The 19,364-nt window shown below is 40.4% G+C and overlaps 1 protein-coding gene across 1 annotated transcript in view; it reads right to left on the reverse strand.

Moving 5' to 3' along the window:
- Window positions 1-19,364, reverse strand: part of LOC124259322 (sushi, von Willebrand factor type A, EGF and pentraxin domain-containing protein 1-like) — a 60,608-nt gene that overhangs the window by 36,827 nt on the left and 4,417 nt on the right. Inside the window, exons 4-14 of the mRNA XM_046693444.1 lie at window positions 18,141-18,310; window positions 17,012-17,177; window positions 15,928-16,119; window positions 12,439-12,612; window positions 11,555-11,734; window positions 9,768-9,926; window positions 8,178-8,303; window positions 7,000-7,191; window positions 5,394-5,576; window positions 4,719-4,922; window positions 3,082-3,276 (exon numbers count right to left, since the gene is read on the reverse strand). Coding sequence (XP_046549400.1) covers window positions 3,082-3,276; window positions 4,719-4,922; window positions 5,394-5,576; window positions 7,000-7,191; window positions 8,178-8,303; window positions 9,768-9,926; window positions 11,555-11,734; window positions 12,439-12,612; window positions 15,928-16,119; window positions 17,012-17,177; window positions 18,141-18,310 — 1,941 coding nt within the window. The remainder of the gene's footprint in view (window positions 1-3,081; window positions 3,277-4,718; window positions 4,923-5,393; window positions 5,577-6,999; window positions 7,192-8,177; window positions 8,304-9,767; window positions 9,927-11,554; window positions 11,735-12,438; window positions 12,613-15,927; window positions 16,120-17,011; window positions 17,178-18,140; window positions 18,311-19,364) is intronic.

Genomic DNA, 19,364 nt, shown 5'->3' on the forward strand with positions numbered 1-19,364 from the left:
CTGGATGCATCCACGTCTTGGCCCGATGATTTTATTACCTCCCTTTGCTGGCTTTCTATCCAGTCAGGTGTCTACGCTGGGAAGTTGAGCGTACCAATCACAACTCACTTTCGCTTTTTAAATAATCGAACCAATTACACTTGGCAAGGTAATAATATATTGTTGCAGAGGTACTCGGAAAGAGGTAGAAGGATTTCTTGCTAATATTTGTTTAAGATTTCAGACATGTCAATTTGTCTGTTTCCTCTCTCTCTTTCCTCTCCTCCCCCCTCCCCCCCAAAACCCCCCAAAAACAAAACAACAAACAAACAAAAACAAAATCTGAGTCGCACTGTGAACAAACTTTCGCGGCTGCAACCGCTATCTTTGTTGACGCTGGCAAACTCGGATGTAACGGCGGCTTAGCTGATTGACTACTGTGAGAATGCGGAGCCAGCAAAGGGAGGTAATATAATTATCGGGTCAAGACGTGGATGCATCCAGGGTATAGTGGAGAGTGACCGTAACGTATACCCTGGAGATTATCGAGGATGTGCCTAACAGAGCAAGAGATATAATTGAAATAGTAAATCACTGTGCAGCTTTTCCATCTCAAATTTCAAATCTATATTTACCAAGTTTGTCAATAAGTGTTCGTTGATGCGTCAAAAATGCTGAGGCAACACAACGTAGTCTCTTGTCTTCCCATAATACTCTAATAGTTTTGGCCTTGAAATGATCCAATCTGAACAGCACTGATGACATATATTCCATTTACTTTCAACTTAGGGTACAACAAACTATGTTTAAAGGAATATACAGTCAAATCCCGATGAGTCGAATGCCAGTGTCTCGAATATTATGCATAACTCGAAGTATCTGTCGGTCCCAACCATTCCCTGTTACAGTTGTCATCATTTGATTTCTGGTTACACGAATTCGTCTCATAAATACACACGATGACTCGAGAAGGAAATTTGTTCTATAAGATTCAAACAACAGCAATCTTGTATACATTAGCCGAAGTCAGTCAATGAGAAGGTAATTTGTGTAGCTAACTGATGCAATTAACAAACCAGCGTGGCTCACACCTTTCCGCCATTGACGAGTGAGTTCCAAAGGCAGATTAGTGATTTTACGGAAACGAAAGAATTAGCACAAACAATCAAAAGAACGCCTAACTGTCCTTGTCTGTGCTAATCAGACTGGAACTGATAAGGTGCCCCTATTAGTGATAGGGAAATCTGCTAAGCCGTGTTGTTTTAAGAACGTCAGATCTCTGCCGACTTCATACTGTCACAAGTCTGCCTGGATGACGTCTGGTTTATTTGTTGATTGGGTAATTGACATTAATGTCAGACTTTTTCCATAAGTGAGTTCGTCTTTTTGTTTCAACTAGATTCAAGATGGCGCCATGTATATCTGTTGATTGCCGATAGATTTTGTTCATGGATTTTAAGACGTACATGTATTTTGTATTTCATTGTGCTAGTATTGAAATGTGTTCATATTTATATACTATTTGTTTTCATTATCTATGTCACCTAATGTATTGACGTGTGCTATATTTTGATATGATGTGCTGAAAAAAGGACTTGTTCAATATTCGATCATCTTTTTATCTACCCTCATAGACATACCTATGTCTCCAATACACTGATAAGTCGAATTTATTACTTGGTCCCCAGCGATTCGACTCATCGGGATTTGACTGTACTCTGCATCAGCTTTTCATGCTGAACTGAATGTTCAGCAATGAGTGTGTGAGTATGGTTATATGCCGCTTTTAGCAATATTTCAGCAATATCACAGTGGGGAACACCAGAAATGGGCTTCACACATTGTACCCATGTAGGGAATGGAACCCGGGTCTTCAGCATGATGAGCGAATGCTTTAACAGTTAACCTTCCCCACCGCCCCTTCAGCAATGAAGTAAGTTAGACAGATAATTTTATCTTTTATATTTCTTGAGGATGCACTCATTGATCTTTCAGCTATATCAAGGGTGGCTTGTTAATATTCCAGCATGGACGAGAACAGCACTGAGCATTCAGGATTTTCACCAACAATCAGCCAAGTCTCATCAAATGATCTACAAAGACGCTGCATTCAACAAATATTATATATAGGTTGCTGAGTACCTATTCTTATCCCTATTCCCCACAGGGTGCAACAATGATGCCACATGATTCAGCAGATGCCGCAAGATTCTGAAGCAATGCAGAAGAGATTGAGAAGAGATGCAGCAAGATTGAGAAGAGATGCAACAAGATTGAGAAAAGATGTAGCAGAGATGCAGTAAGATTGAGAAGAGATGCCGCAAGATGTAACAGAGATGCAGCAACATTCAGCAGAAATGCAGCAAGATTGAGAAGAGATGCCGAAAGATGTAGCAGAGATGCAGCAAGATTGAGAAGAGATGCAAGATTCAGCAGAGATGCAGCAAGATTCAGCAGAGATGCAGCAAGATTCAGCAGAGATGCAGCAATATACAGCAGAGATGCAAGGTTCAGTAAAGATGAGGCAAGAATGCAGCGCGATTCAGCAGAGATGCAGCAATATTCAATGGAGATGTAGCAGAATGCAGCAACGATGCAGCAAGATTTAACTGCAATGGAGCAGGATACAGCAGAAATACAGCAAGTTTCAACAACAATGCAGCAAGATACAGCAGAAATGCAGCAAGATCCAATACAGATGCAACAAGATACAATAGAAATGCAGCAAGATAAGTCAGAGATACACCACATAGACAGCAAGATTCAACAGAGATGCGGCATAATACAGCAGAGATGCTGTTTGTCCCTGACTGATATTAAATGCATGGGCTACTGTGGACCTCCTCTAAACCTACGTGTGAAGATCTGGGTTAGAATTGGTCTTAAACAACCCATGCCTGGTGTAAGAGGTGACTAACAGGATTGGGCGGTCTGGCTTGCTGACTTGGTTGACACATATTATCGTATCCCAATGGCATAGATCAATACTTATGCTGTTGATCACGGGATTGTCTGGTCCAGACAGTATTAATTACAGACCACCGCCATATGAGTGGAATATTGGTAATTCCAATATTCCACAACACAGGGTAAGCATCCTACCTGAACATCGAAGGTTGTTGAAGTCCCATTGTCCATCAGAGCCACATCGCACATAGAAATCGTTTGAGGAGCTGGTACCTTCACGGGTGAACAGTGGAGACTTGCACTCAAACAGAAACTGGCAGCCAGTCTTGGTGCAGGAAGTGGTATAAGAGGTCGACCCCGAAATGAGAGGGGGCTTACCGCATTCGGCTCCTACAACAAAGAGTGAGTTTGTGAGTAAGCCTAAAATGCTTGATTCATTTAACTTCTGCTCCTCACTACTGAAAATTAAAACAATTTTATTTAAAGAATATTTAAGCTCATTATTGTTCTGAATAAAGATCTGATATGATATCCATCTGAACACAAAATCCCAAGCCAAGGTTTCTGATTGACTGATTATGTACTATTCTCCATCAACAATTCATTTATAACAGTGATCAGAACATCATCAAGGGTGGGTGACTGCATGCTACGTTTGACTTTGTTGTGAATTTAATTACACTACAAACAGATACCAATAAAAAAAGAACAAATGTTTACCATGTATGTAAGAAAGTTGAATGGATTTAAATGTACTACCACCTTTACATCATAGCCTTTTTTCCTGCAGTTTGGTTAAAATAACACTATAACAATCCCTCGATATCTACATTACTGACTGCCATCCCAACCACTTGTTAGGAAAAATTTCCCTTGTTCAAAAATATTTGCACATGTTGGGGATGGGTGATTTCTTCTTCATGTTTAATTAACAACTGACAAATTGTTTGGCAAATCAGTTTGAGCTGATGAAAACTATATTTGTCAAAAACAGTAAACTAGTTTATAATGAACACGCTTATGATGAATAATGGCAGAAGTAACTTAATCAGATGGACATCAAACCTTTTATATTACAGGATTATTACGGGGAAATTACATTCTTATCAGTGAGGGAGTCAGTGAGTTTAGTTTTACGCTGCTTTTAGAAATATTCCATCAATATCACAGCAGGGGAAGACAGAAATGGGCTTCACATATTGACATTCTTATTAGGGCGAGGCAAAAAAGCGATAGCAGCATGGCCATTTTAGAAGAAGGTGCAAGTGCTCAGAACTGAGCAACTGATTTGTCTGCTCTACACAATTTGTACATGGACACACCAGGTGAGCTAAAACGAGGCTTTCACGGGCACTGGCCAAATGCCCCTTGCTACAAAAGCCCATCAACCAAAAGCCCCACTGGACAAAGACCCTTGCTAATTTGAGCACCCCTGTGACTTTTTTTCCGCCATTGGCCACAACATTAGGTTGTGTTAATTTGTTTAATTACTAATTATGATGCAATACAATTTTTCATGTCATTAATAATTTCTTGTAGATTTGTTATCATTTGTTTGATATTTACTCCGTAATCACTAAATCAATTGCTAATTACATATTAATTTATATCGTATTTAGGGTCATTATATTATGAACCAATAAAACGTTTCATGTTATTGATCATTTCTTGTCTTTAATCTTATTTTCTCCTTAATACATAAAGTGAGGGGCTTTTGATCAGTTTTCGAGGGTTTTTTGTCCTGAGGGTTTTTTTGTCCTGAGGGGGCTTTTGGTTGAGGGCCTTTTGGTTGAGGGGCTTTTGACCCAGATTCCTATTTCATCTGTACTCACTCTGACATGTGAGGGAGGTGGAGGACACCTGGTAGGTGTTGGACTGCTTGTTGTAGTAACATGGCCGCTCCTCTGTTGTCGAGCCACCTCCGGACAAGGAACAGGTGAGCGTGAAGTAGGAAAGATACGAAATGCTACTTTGGGGAGAAACTGTTGGAGTGTTGGCTGAACCCTGGGGAATGATCAGCTGGGGACAGGTTGCCTCTGGAAAATTAAGCACATGCATATAATTATAGCTCCCATCGTTGTTTTCTGAGTCCTTTTGCAATCTGTGCGAGCAAGTGGAGTAATTATGTTTAATACACTGAAATGGAGCTTGAAAATTTCGTTAAGAGGGAAGGTAATTAAGTGTGTGTGAGTGAGAGAGGGATAGAGTGAGTGAGTTTAGTTTTACGCCGAACTAAGCAATATTCCAGCTATGTGGCGGCGGTCTGTGAATAATTGAGGCTGGACCAGACAATCCAGTGATCAACAGCATGAGCATCGATCTACGAAATTGGGAACCGGTGACATGTGTCAACCAAGTTAGCAAGCCTGACCACCAGATCCCTGGATTGTCTGTTGCAGACTCGATTATTTACAGACCTCTGCCATATAGCTGGAATATTGCTGAGTGCGGCATAAAACTAAACTCACTCACTCAAAGGAAATTGAACAGTGGAAGAAGGCACCTACCAACACATACTGGAGCAGGAGCACTCCACGTGTTGCCGCTGAAACACTGCAGAGTTCCCTGCCCCTGGAGGATGTAGCCAATGTCACAGATGTAGGTGACCTGGTCCCCGAAACTGAAGGATGTCTGTTTGGTCGTCACTTTACCATTGGTGATTGTCAATGCTGGAGCAGGGCATGTCTGTTCTGTAACACACAGGGGTCATTGTTTGTGTAATGTCACGCTACGATACTGTTTGCGAGGGGGCTGGTTTTACTGATACAGGTGTGGTTCATTACAGCCTGACACAGGTGTGGTTTTACTGATACAGGTGTTGTTAATTACTAAATGATACAGGTGTGGTTTTACTGATATAGGTGTGGTTTTACTGATACAGGTGTGGTTCATTACAGTCTGACACAGGTGTGGTTTTACTGATACAGGTGTGGTTTTACTGATACAGGTGTGGTTCATCACAGTCTGACACAGGTGTGGTTTTACTGATACAGGTGTTGTTAATTACTAAATGATACACTGATACGGTGTGGTTTTACTGATACAGGTGTGGTTCATTACAGTCTGACACAGGTGTGGTTTTACTAAAACAGGTGTCGTTAATTACTGAATGATACAGGTATGGTTTATTGCTACAGGTGTCGTTAATTACTTAATAGTACAGGTGTGGTTTATTGCTACAGGTGCCGTGAATTACTTAATGATACAGGTGTGGTTTTATTCCTACTGGTGTCATTTATTACTAAATGATACAGTTGTGATTTTATTGGTACAGGTGTTGTAATTTACTCAATGATACAGGTGTGATTAATGCCTTACTGATACATGTGTGGTAAATAAATGACTGATACAGGTGTGGTTAATTACTTACTGATACAGGTGTGATTAATGCCTTACTGATACATGTGTGGTTAATGCCTTACTGATACAGGTGTGATTAATGCCTTACTGATACAGGTGTGATTAATGCCTTACTGATACATGTGTGGTTAATGCCTTACTGATACAGGTGTGATAATTAGGTGCGTGATTAATGCCTTACTGATACAGGTGTGATTAATTCCTTACTGATACAGGTGTGACTAATGCCTTACTGATACAGGTGTGATTAATTCCTTACTGATACAGGTGTGATTAATGCCTTACTGATACATGTGTGGTTAATGCCTTACTGATACAGGTGTGATTAATGCCTTACTGATACATGTGTAGTTAATGCCTTACTGATACAGGTGTGATTAATGCCTTACTGATACATGTGTGGTTAATGCCTTACTGATACAGGTGTGATTAATGCCTTACTGATACAGGTGCGATTAATGCCTTACTGATACACATGTGGTTAATTACTTACTGATACAGGTGTGATTAATGCCTTACTGATACACATGTGGTTAATTACTTACTGATACAGTTGTGGTTAATAACTCCCTGATACAGGTGTGACTAATGCCTTACTGATACAGGTATGATTAATGCCTTACTGATACAGGTGTGACTAATGCCTTACTGATACAGGTGTCATTAATGCCTTACTGATACAGGTGTGATTAATGCCTTACTGATACACGTGTGGTTAATAACTCCCTGATACAGGTGTGGTTAATGACTTACTGATACAGGTGTGGTTGATATGGTACAAGTTCCAGGGTTTGTCTCCAGTCTCTCCGATGGGGATCAAGATCCCCCCCAGTCCATTGTAGGTGTACAGCTGGTAGCCCGTGGGGCAGGTACAGCGATAGCCCCCGGGGAAGTTCTCACATGTGTTTGTACAGCCACCATTGCTGTAATTGCACTCGTTTATATCTGGAAGACAAACAACAGCGTTATAGTAACAATGGTCTGAAAGCATCTGGCTAGTAAAATTATCACTGGGTGAGTGAGTGAGTATGGTTTTACATGGGTACATTGTGTGAAGCCCATTACTGGTGTCCCCACCGTGATATTGTTGGAATATTTCTAAAAGCAACAAACCAAACTCACTCACTGTAACTCAAATTCTGATTGGTGATGCTAGATATAGTAGCGAAGCCAAAAACACTGACAAGTATACATCAAGGGCAAGTAATTCACCCCGGGAAAGGACCCTCATATTACAGAAGTTGACATCCAGAAATTGTTCACCCTTTAGGTGTAGCCCTTCCAGATGCCATTCAAAGACCCTAACAACATCCTGTTAAGGCATGGTTACATCTGAATCAGCAACGGAGGTCATACATAGAATTGAGATACTGTGGACACTGTTGGACAAAGCTTCAAAGATTCAACCCTAAAGCTACAGGGGGAGTGGTGGGCGAGCTGGCTAGGGCGCCAGGCTAGTGATCCACCAGGCACGATGTGCCAGGATCAAGCCAACTTGTGATCGGGTGTAAAAACCTTGGAGTCAACTTTGTGTGCAGATTCTTTGTGTACAATACACAACCCTGTGCACTTAAAAGAACCCATGAATCTGTTGGTATATGACCAGATGGGGGCCACATGAATACGTGCAAACGCCTATGCAGTAAACTTGGACAAAGTACTGTGACTATGTGTCCCAGTCCACCCAGCTGTGAATGGGTACCTCGTTAGGATGGGAAAGCCACAATAACTCGGTACGCCTTGTGGCAGCAAGAGTTGTATGCTCCCCAGAGAGCTGAGATTGATAATAAGATGTGCCGTTTTTTTAGATTGACATCCAATGATCGAGGGAAACAATACCAGTGCCTTGAGCATGCACTAGTGCGTGGATATGTGCGCTATATAAATATCCAATAATAATAATAATAATTTCATTTTGAAAGTGGACTTACCCTCACAGACAGCAGACCCAACGCTGATTGACCGATAGCCTTCATTACATGAACACGTGAACCCACCATCCTTGTCTGTGCATACTTGAGAACATCCAGAGGTCCCCTCGGTACACTCATCAATGTCTGGAACATGGAAGGACAATAAGTCTAATGTTAACTCATGCAGGTTTGATGGACGCTATTCACTGTAAACTGTTGTCACTGCTGAAAGACCTTGACAGCAACTACAAAAATTAATGTCAAACATTATTCTTCAGGAAAAGATAAGTATCTTTTTCATGTGTGCATGGGGCATGCATCAAGGTGCTAAGGTGTGCCACAGGACATGCATCAAGATGCTAAGGTTTGAGCCAGGGCATTCATCAAGATGCTAAGGTGTGCCCAAAGATATGCATCAAGATCCTAAGGTGTGCCCAAGGACATGCATCATGATGCCGAGATGTGCCGTATGTTGTATATGGTCATATGTCAAGAAATTTTGGCATGCCACAGTGCACGCATCAATATATTGAGCTGTGCCACGGGGCATTCTAATTTAGAAAGTTCCTTGTCATTAAGATTTTGATAATATCATTTTTAATAAATCTGGGGGTTACTTTTAAATCATAAGCATCATCATACATCCCTTTCTGTGTGTTTCTTCACGAGTGCATACATGAAAGTACAGGCTTCATACCATGAATAATTTAGTTTGAAAAAAACAAGACAATTCTAAGTGGGGCCCTCAAACTGTATTCTTCTTGCCATGTCACTGGCACCTCTAACATGTATTTTTTACCGTTTTCACAATTTCCGAGACACGTTTGAAAAATAGTCATTTTTATCCCTGTCACAATCAACATAGAGGATATTATACGAGTGCCCACGTCATACTTTATTATGTAAGCATACTTTTACGGCTACCTGATTGGTCTAGAGGCGGTCACGTGACCGTCGACAGAAAAGCATATTGACTTCAACCCAGGTCCGACCAAAAGTCATATTGACTTGAGTTACTAAGAATAGATTTTGACATCAAGCTATGACGTCATTCTATTGTTTACATGTCCAAGTATTGTTGACATAATGTTATTGGTTTGTAGAGGAAAAAAATTGATATGTTTTGGTTTTGAGGAGCTTTTTTATCCGGTAATTACATAATAACACAATTATGGACTGGTGAATTCCGTCAATACCTGTTTTTATGGACCCACGGTCAATATTGAGCAGCTTTCCATAAAAACAGGTATTGACCTCATTACCAGTCTATAATTGTATAATGTTTACAACACGAGTGCCGAAATACCAATATTTAGGCACGAGTGTCGTAAACATAGTATAATATGGGCACAAATATAGTATTCTGTTTATTACCGAAGTCATCAACTTGAGGAAAATAAACCCAAATCTACCTTCAAACATAGGCTGGCTACCCACCATCGCCGCATGTAGAACACAATGTCACAGAAGAAAACGTGACATCATAGCAAAGTTCATGACTTCACGTCACCATGACAAAGTTACATTTTGTCCTAGGGTATTGTATGAAAAATATGAACCCAGACATTTTCGCCCTTGTAGGTAATAAACAGAGATATTTGGACTTACTGATACACTTTGGTGGCGTGTCAATTCCGCACTTGAACGTTTGTTGTCCTGACAACCGGTATTCAGAATCACAGGAAACTGTCACATCTTCGTTGACATTGACCCCTGAACTCGGGGACAAGGAAGCATGTTCGATGAAAGGAAGGCCGCACTTGACCTCTGTAACCATGGAAGTAATGTTCTCAGTAAACAAAAAAGCCAGAAATAAAAGTCCATTAATGGTTAATGATCAACATTATGACTAAATAATATCTAACATTACTTCAAAATGGTATATACAGTGTATGAAATAAGCCAAAAACCCAGCCAGGCATCAGGGCTGTTAACTAACAATGAAAATAGTACCATCCCTAAATAGATTTAACCGGACCAGACAGCAAGATATGGTGGATTCACTCATATGTGAGGAACATCTAAAACCTTTACCAGACCATTGGGCTGGCAAGCTGTAAATTTAGACTGTCCGTCAGAAATCTAGCCTGTCTCGGGCGGTCGGACATGCCTTATTTCATACACTGACATATTTTTCTAAATTTTTATCATTTAATTAATAAAGTTAATAATACCATACACCATTCCGATAAATATGCAAATGAGGTCAGATATTACTTTTGCAAACCACTATACATTGATGCCAAACCTTCTTGGAAACTTGAACATTGCAACATAGTTCAGGAAGTGGTTTAAAATTAGAGTGTTTCTATAAACAAGGAATGGTCCAAATAATTATGCAGTACATCATCCCAGGCTGTGAATACTCACATGCTTTTTTTCGTTACTATATTTAATGATATACAGTGGAAACCGTCTAAGAAAAGACTGCTTCACTAAACAGACCGGATAAGTAAACACTATTCTTTGTTCCGGGCAAATTTCTTTATTAATTATCACTACTAGAGTCCAGTTAACTAAATTTGGATAAGTAAACAATACCGCTTAACCAAACGTCTTCTCACGGTCCCTGGAAGTAAATTACTTAACAAGAGACTGGGTAACTAAATTAGCGATCACCACATAATCCTACATGAGGGGCACGTGTCAGTCTCCAGCTGAACAAACATCCCACTTAGGAGTCCCTTGAAATTTTCCGTATCAGGTTTCCACTGTATGACACGATTTGGTTAAAGCGTACACCCTTCATGATGAAATCTCTATTCCCAATAGGTACAATGTGAGAAGCCAATCCCAACATATGATATTGAGGGGATATTGCTAAAAGCAGATAAAAAACATACTCATTTACTTATTTGTGATACATTTATGATATTAAACACACTTGATATTTTCTGCTTTCAAAGGTTCTTTGTGAAATAGGATTTTATTCAGGCAATATTTTCAATTCCTTGCAACATTTAACAGTCCCTCCTGGATTCTGCGATGAATTTTTTAAGCATTCCGCAGCAAATTTAAGTAAATACTGCATCCCATTTTTCAAAATTCTGCAGTTAAAATAAATCATCTTTATTCGTGAATACTTTGAAAATATCATTATAACAAATGTCTCAGTTGGTTTGTGTAACCAATCATACTTTTGACATTTACCCCTACTTTTCATTTCGGTTGATAGTTAATCTTGATTCAACTTTCAAAATACGTAAATTCCGCGGCAGAAAAATGGCTAATTCTGCATGAAAATGTGTTTCCCGCTGACCATACGTTTTTCTGCATCAAAAGGTATATTTCCGTGATTTAATCTGCAACCTGCGGAATTGCGGAATCCAGGAAGGACTGATTTAACATCCATATATACAGGTATGAGTTATATGTAATAGTTGATTTCAACATACTTGCACAGAGAGGTCTTTGTCCTGACCATACCCCTTGTGTGCAGGTGAGGGTATCCACTCCGATGATGTCGTACCCAACAATACAGTTGTACCGAACCACAGAGCCGTGGTCAAAGCCATTGCCCTTCAGCGTAACAAAGTTCCCATTCAAAATTGTAGGTAGAGGAGCACAAGTCGGAGCTGGAAGACAGATGGGGTACTATATGTTAAAACAAACTTACATGGGCAGTTCCAAATGGGACTAATAAAGGCAGTTTGCATATTGTGAATGATGGTATTCTAGTCGTTAATATAACAACAACTGCCATATAGCTGGAACATTGCTGAGTGCAGAATCAGGACTATTCTTATGTATGTGCAACTTCTTTATTCTATATAGGCGATGTTTCTAATGTCATTGTCAAGCAAGTGGTGACGTTTCGACATAGATTCTCATAGTCTTTGTGAATGACATTAAAATCTATGTCAAAACGTCGCCTATATAGATTAAAGAAGTTGTATATCCATAGAAATAGTCCTCATTCTTCATCTACCCAACTGCTAGAATGCCAATCAAAGAAGTCAAATTGCTGAGTACAACGTTAAACAACAACCAATTCAATCCGTTACTATTACTACAATGAGACCCGTGAAGATCTGGGTTAGAATTGGCACATGTCACATCCCAGTTGCGTAGATCGATGCTCATGCTGTTGATCACTGAATTGTCTGGTGCAGACTCGATTATTTACAGATATTCAGGAACCCATGCTTGTCACGGACCACTGGATCAGGTGGTCAGGCTCGCTGACTTGGTTGCATGTCATCACATCCCAGTTGCGGAGATCGATGCTCATGCTGTTGATCACTGAATTGTCTGGTCCAGACTTGATTATTTCCTGTACCTGAACATGTTGGTGGTGTTGCCCATTGTCCATTACTGAGACAGGTGATGGTCTGCTGCTGTGTGGTGGAGTAGCCGGTGTTGCAGGTGTACGTTGCAGTGTCGCCGCCATACAAGCCTGTCACGATCACCAGGGCACCGTTGTTGATACTGGGAGGTGAACCACAGAACACCCCCTGAAATAATATAAATGATAATAATAATAGTCCATTGTATGACACATATCCATGCAGTGCATGCTCAACACACATAACAATAAGAATTCATTCAGAGAAGGAAAAAGTGAGCGAGTTTTAGTTTTACGTTGCTTTTAGCAATATTCCAGCAATATCCTGGCGGGGTGACACCAGAAATGGGCTTGACACATTGTACCCATGTGTCAAATCGAACCCGGGTCTCCGGCGTGACGAGCGAACATTTTAACCACTAAGCTACCCCACCACCCCTTAATTCTAAAGAGAAAAACTTGGCTTGGGAGCAGTCATAGACTAACAACTAGTCTCTGAAATGAACATATTTTACTGAAAAAAAAGTTCATAGTAAAAAAAAATAAAATATAATGAAAAGGAGCCCTGAGACTTTCTTCATTTTCAGAAGCTGAGGAAATCTAGACTTGCCACATTTTCTAGACTTGCGTGGGCTTTCTTGGATATATTTATTTCAGGGTCTGTACGACAGACTAGAGCAGTCACCGCAGTAAAGGAGGTGTTATGGTAGACTGTTCCATGCAATACTTCTACGACTGATATTTGTCATCATATTCATGTTATCCAATACCAAACTCATCAGCATTATATTTATACCACACAGAATAATCTGATTTTGCCAGATTAGTTAGTCTGAGAATATGTATCAATCTAAAATGAGACAACAGATAAAGAACTATGGGTTTAGAGTTGGTGGAGACAAGGTTCAAAACTGTCAACGTTCAACTCAAATCTGTTACCATGGTTACTCATGTTGGGATGGGCTCTGCTATAACTAGATGGGTGTCGGACAGAGCATGTAATGCAAAAACTGGCATCAAGGCAGATATTGTCATGGACAGGGTCTCAGGAAATCTTTTCATATATTGCTAACATCCCTTCTGTGACAATATATGCCTTTGTGCCATCAAGGGTGTCATGGCCAGTAAGTTTGCAATACCATGATGCTTAGATACTAGCAACATTTAGCACTATCTGGTTGAATAACATTATGTGCCTGTCAGTTACACTGCTGTTTCCATATACAACTCTATTATTCATCTTTACAACCAATAATTCATCATTATCCCAGATATGTGTCAAAGTTATAGTTGTTATAAGTCATATCCACATTGGCACATAACGTCAAATACTATGTCCTTTAACGATATATTTTCAAGACCCGGTTCGAATCCCCACATGGGTCCAACAATGTGTGAAGCCCATTTCTGGTGTCCCCTGAAGCCCATTTCTGGTGTCCCCTGCCGTGATGCTGCTGGAATATTGCTAAAAGTGGCGTAAAATCATGTCTAAAATTATGATATCTGACAGTTTGATGACGGACGTTAATTGACATTATAGGGCTGCAACGAATACACTATGTGGCAAATATGATACATATCATGAATATTGGGTGATGAATACGAATAATTATTCACGATTACAACATTGTAGTTAAGTGATTGATGTACAGTATGGAACGCCCATGTTGACAGTTTTGATTTGAGACAGCAATAACCAGTGATCTCATGACACTCAAATTTCGTATGTAATAGTTATAGTCAACAATACCATGTGTGGCCTTGGCAAACTATCATGACTTGCACTACTGGAATGCTAGAATATGTTCCATTCCTGCATATCTCACTTTGGAAAAGGACATAAAGGTTCAAGTAAAACATGCCCCCTTAAAAAAATTGTAAATATTCGTTAATATTAGTTTCTGGTAACCACGAATAACGAATTGAATTCATGAAGGGCTACAGTTCGATTCACCGAATATGCGAGTGAATCGTTACAGCCTTAATTGACAATGATAACTCTTAAGGGTGAAGCTTGATTGTTTTCATGAAATTGTTTTTCGTATTTTTTCAGGACCAGTTTGAAAAAAACTGCCAGCAGCCAACTGCTGAAATAGAAGGACTGGCTCCGGTATGCCAAAGATCGGCAAGGGGCATGGAATGACAGATGAAATAAGAAAAATAACAAAATGAAAGAAGAATTAAATAGTTCAGTTGGTTAACTTGTTTTGTTGTTGATATATGTTTCTGATTGCAGAGGTCAGGAAATAGTTATATGTTGAAATGTGGTGGTGCAAACATAAGACCAACAAAATCACTTCGCTGGGCCAAGTGGTTTAGTGTGGTTTAGTATGAATTTCCATTCATCAGCCCAACAATGAGCCAACATGATGGGTTACTGTGGACCCGATAAGCATATCCAGATGGGCCTATCGTCAGTTTGATAACCATGGGCTAACCAAACCGGTGATTATGGGCAAACTATGGGCCAACATATCAATACTATCTGGGATCAGGCATGGAATGAGATTTACCCATGAACAGGTTGAAATGGCTGATGATAAAGATAATGTTTGTTGAAAATCTGAAGTTTGTATGATTGCAATGAGAATTTGAAGTTCGTATGATTGCAATGATAGCCAAATTCCAAGAATTTCGGTAATGATTTAAGGGAGATAGGGTAGTCAAAGGAATGGGAATTTGATAAAACATGAAAATTGGAGAAAGGTCAGGGTAACTTTGAAATGTTTGCGTGAAGATGATCAAACTTATTAAAAAGAATGTCCATTTTCTTTCTTTCAAAGACTTACTGACTGAGACATTGTACCAATGCTTGGATTATTCCAGCAACATCTCGGTCGGGGACACCAGAAATGGGCTTCACATATTGTACCCAATGATTTAACCACAAGCCAATGCTTTAACCACTAGGCTACCCCACCGCCCCTTACAAAGAAAAACATGAACACTTAGCACATAGTTATGCATAACAACTTCTTTTTATTCTTTATCAACTGTTTCAGGGTTACTTATTGCTCCTTCATCAGGTGGAGGATGAGTGAGTGAGTGAGTTTAGTTTTTACATCGGTTTTTGCAATATTCCCGCAATATCATGGTGGGGGACAACAGAAAATGGGCTTCACATATTGTACCCATTTGGGGAATCGAACCCGGGTCTTCAGCGTGATGAGCGAACACCTCAACCACTAGGCTACCCCACCGCCCCTGGGGCTGGATGATGACTGACTGACTGAGTTTGGTTTTACGCCGCTTTTAGCAATATTCCAGCAATATCACGGCAGGGGACACCAGAAAATGGGCTTCACATATTGTACCCATGTGGGGAATCGAACCATGGTCTTCAGCGTGATGAGTGAACACCTCAACCACTAGGCTACCCCACCGCCCCCGGGGGTGGATGATGAAGATTCACCCAATGAAGGAGCAAGAACACAGTCGACATTGCACTAATGGTATGCTTGACACAGGTCACGGTGCACTTACGTGAGCATGTTGGGAGTGGGTCCATACTCCACTTCCCCTCAGAACATGTCAGCAGTATGCTGTTCCGAGCTGACAACTCATCCGTCGAAAAGATGTATCCCACCTTACAGAAAACAGTTATCTTATCTCCATGGTAACGTGGGTAATTTGGTGGCTGAATTTCAAGTGTTGAGTCTATGATCAGTGGACATCCTGAAATGCAAAAAGTGCATGTTTGGTTAGTTATTAATGAAAACTCTCATACTTGCAGTGACCAGTTTCTAGGGTAAAACTGATGGTGGAAGCTCATAAATTCTTAGTACAATGTACTTTCTGGACATAACATTCTTGGTTCAAAGACAAGAAGCAATGTTCAATGACATGATGTCACTTCAAAGCTAGTTAATAATAGGCAGTCAGAGCTCCAGATAAGATTTAGCTCATGTGGGTACTGTACCCACTGTATTTTTTGGGAGTGGGTATTATGAATGTTGAATGGGTATTTCATTTTCCGTTACCCACTGCTTTCAAATAAGTGCGTATTTCAGTCATTTTACTCACCTAAGTATTATGTTATTGAGAAAGTTTACTAAGCAGGTATGTTCTGCCTCATGTCATACCTAATCAAAACCAACTTAAATATAATGGAAATGATTTCATAAAAAAATCACTCATCCTATACTGACAGTACAACACTTGTCCTATACTAACAGTACAACTTGATAGCAATCGATGTCTTTTTCATTACTCAAGTTATTTTTATAAATATATTCTGCACGCATTTGTTTTAAACTTTTTGTGTATCTAACATTTTAAATGCGTAACTGGTACGCAACAATTATTTTTCAATGAGTAATTGGAAATTTTCTATGCGTATTTTACCCGGATACGCTTCTTATCTGGGCCACTGGGCAGTTATTGAAAAAAAAAAACAGTGACAATGGTTTTATGTCACATTTATCAATATTCTGGCAATATCACAGTGGGGACACCAGTAATGGACTTCACATATTATACTCATGTGGGGAATCGAATCTGAGTCTTCAGCATGACAAGCTAACGCTTTAACCACAAGGCTACCCGAAAACCCAAAGAACAGAAGTACCTGCAGTGAAATCAGCTGTGAATCCTACATCCGTCCCTGTAGCACTGGTGTACAGATCGACGTACAGACTACCATCTTCTGTGTCAATCTGACCTGGTGACACTGACCCTGTGAACCCTGACCCAGAATGCACTGGGGTTCCAGACACATCATTTGCTTTATACACCTGCAGGTAGAAAATAGACACCATAAATACACCTTTTCAGAAAAGTGTAGTCAGTGAGTGAGTCTAGTTTTATGGCGCTTTTAGCAATATTCCAGCAATATCACAGCGGCAGACACCAGAAATGGGCTTCACACATTGTACCCATGTGGGGAATTGAACCAGGGTTTTCAGCATGACGAGCTAATGCTGTAACCACTAGGCTACCCCACCGCCCTCAGAAAGGTGTAGTGTTGGAGTGATCGATCAAATTATCTGTCAATCAATCGATCTAATCAGTGATTATCTATATGCTTGGGAGATCAATCGATATTCATGAAAAATCAAACGACTTGAGGAAGTATGTTTCTTAATGTTAAGTTAAACAACAGATGTTTCCTGTCCCGTAAAATTGCAATGTAAATAACATACTTGCGTGTGTGTCTCGACAGAAAGTATCCTTGATCGTCTAAACTGAGTGTTATTAATCGTTGGCAGTTTCGTTTACACAGTGTTATGATTGTGTCCAGTTATTGCCCACATGAGGTTTGTGGTGGGGTCTTAGAAAGGTGTGTTTTGGTGTTTTAAAGTGTCTACTCATGATACCTTGCCATAATTTGCCATAGTCAGTAAGTCTAGTTTTATGCCACTTTTAGCAATAATCCCACAATAGCTTAGCAGGGAACACACATTTACACATTGTACCCTTGTGGGGTACAGAACCCGGGTCTTTGGCATGATGAGTGAACGCTGGAATATTGTTAAAAGCGGCGTAAAACCAAACTTACTCGCTAATATTTTGGTTGGGGATTTGACAAAGTGACATAAAAACTTTTCACTATTGCAAAGCTTGAGTTGTTTCCATTTTGCATATATCTTGTTTTTGATGAAATAAACACTGATCTGTTATATTTAGTACCAAATTGCAACTAAATCTTTTTTTTCAACCCAAATAAAAATTACGCCTAGGACTCTCAGAAACTTTACCCGTAAAAAATCCTTTCCATTCTCTATTCCGAAGTTAGATTTGAAGGTGAGTCTGAGGGGTGTGGAGACTTTCAGAAGCCAGGAACAACTAAGGATGCTTGGATATTGTCCGGTTGAGTATCCTGGAGAGGATATCGTGCCAGAGGTCGCGGAGATTTCCAAGTCACAACCTGAACACAAACAGTTGGCATTAATTACACATGTTGTTTGTAACTTCTGAATAACTTTCTCATCCACGAAAGATCTAATGACAAACTTTTGCAATAGATGCTTATGATGTTGTCAAGCAGGCTCAGTCTTGCTTAATGGCATAAACTCTAAAAAGCAATGATCCAAACTGTAGATATGATAACATGAAGTAAGATGCAGCAGCAGTGAAGCAAGACGCAGCAGAGACACAGCAAAGGTGAAGTAAGACACAGCAGAGACACAGCAGAGGTGAAGCAAAATGCAGCAGAGACACAGCAGAGGTGAAGCAAGACGCAGCAGAGACACAGCAGAGGTGAAGCAAGACGAAGCAGAGACACAGCTGAGGTGAAGCAAGACGCAGCAGAGAGACAGCAAAGGTGAAGCAAAATGCAGCAGACAGCAGAGGTGAAGCAAGATGCAGCAGAGACACAGCAAAGGTGAAGCAAGATGCAGCAGAGACAGAAAAGGTGAAGCAAGATGCAGCAGAGACACAGTAGAGGTGAAGCAAGATGCAGCAGAGACAGCAGAGGTGAAGATAGATGCAGCAGAAACAGTAGAGGTGAAGAAAGATGCAGCAGAGACAGTAGAGGTGAAGCAAGATGCAGCAGAGACAGAGCAAAGGTGAAGAAAAATGCAGCAGAGACACAGTAGAGGTGAAGCAAGATGCAGCAGAGACAGCAGAGGTGAAGATAGATGCAGCAGAAACAGTAGAGGTGAAGATAGATGCAGCAGAAACAGTAGGGGTGAAGCAAGATGCAGCAGAGACAGAGCAAAGGTGAAGAAAGATGCAGCAGAGACACAGTAGAGGTGAAGCAGGATGCAGCAGAAACACAGCAAAGGTGAAGCAAGATGCAGCAGAGACACAGTAGAGGTGAAGAAAGATGCAGCAGAGACAGAGCAAAGGTGAAGAAAGATGCAGCAGAGACAGCAGAGGTGAAGCAAGACGCAGCAGAGACACAGTAAAGGTGAAGCAAGATGCAGCAGAGACACAGTAGAGGTGAAGCAAGATGCAGCAGAGACACAGTAGAGGTGAAG

The sequence above is a fragment of the Haliotis rubra genome, unplaced genomic scaffold (assembly GCF_003918875.1).
Source record: "Haliotis rubra isolate DU_JTF1 unplaced genomic scaffold, ASM391887v1 Scf718, whole genome shotgun sequence".
Classification (NCBI taxonomy): domain Eukaryota; kingdom Metazoa; phylum Mollusca; class Gastropoda; order Lepetellida; family Haliotidae; genus Haliotis; species Haliotis rubra.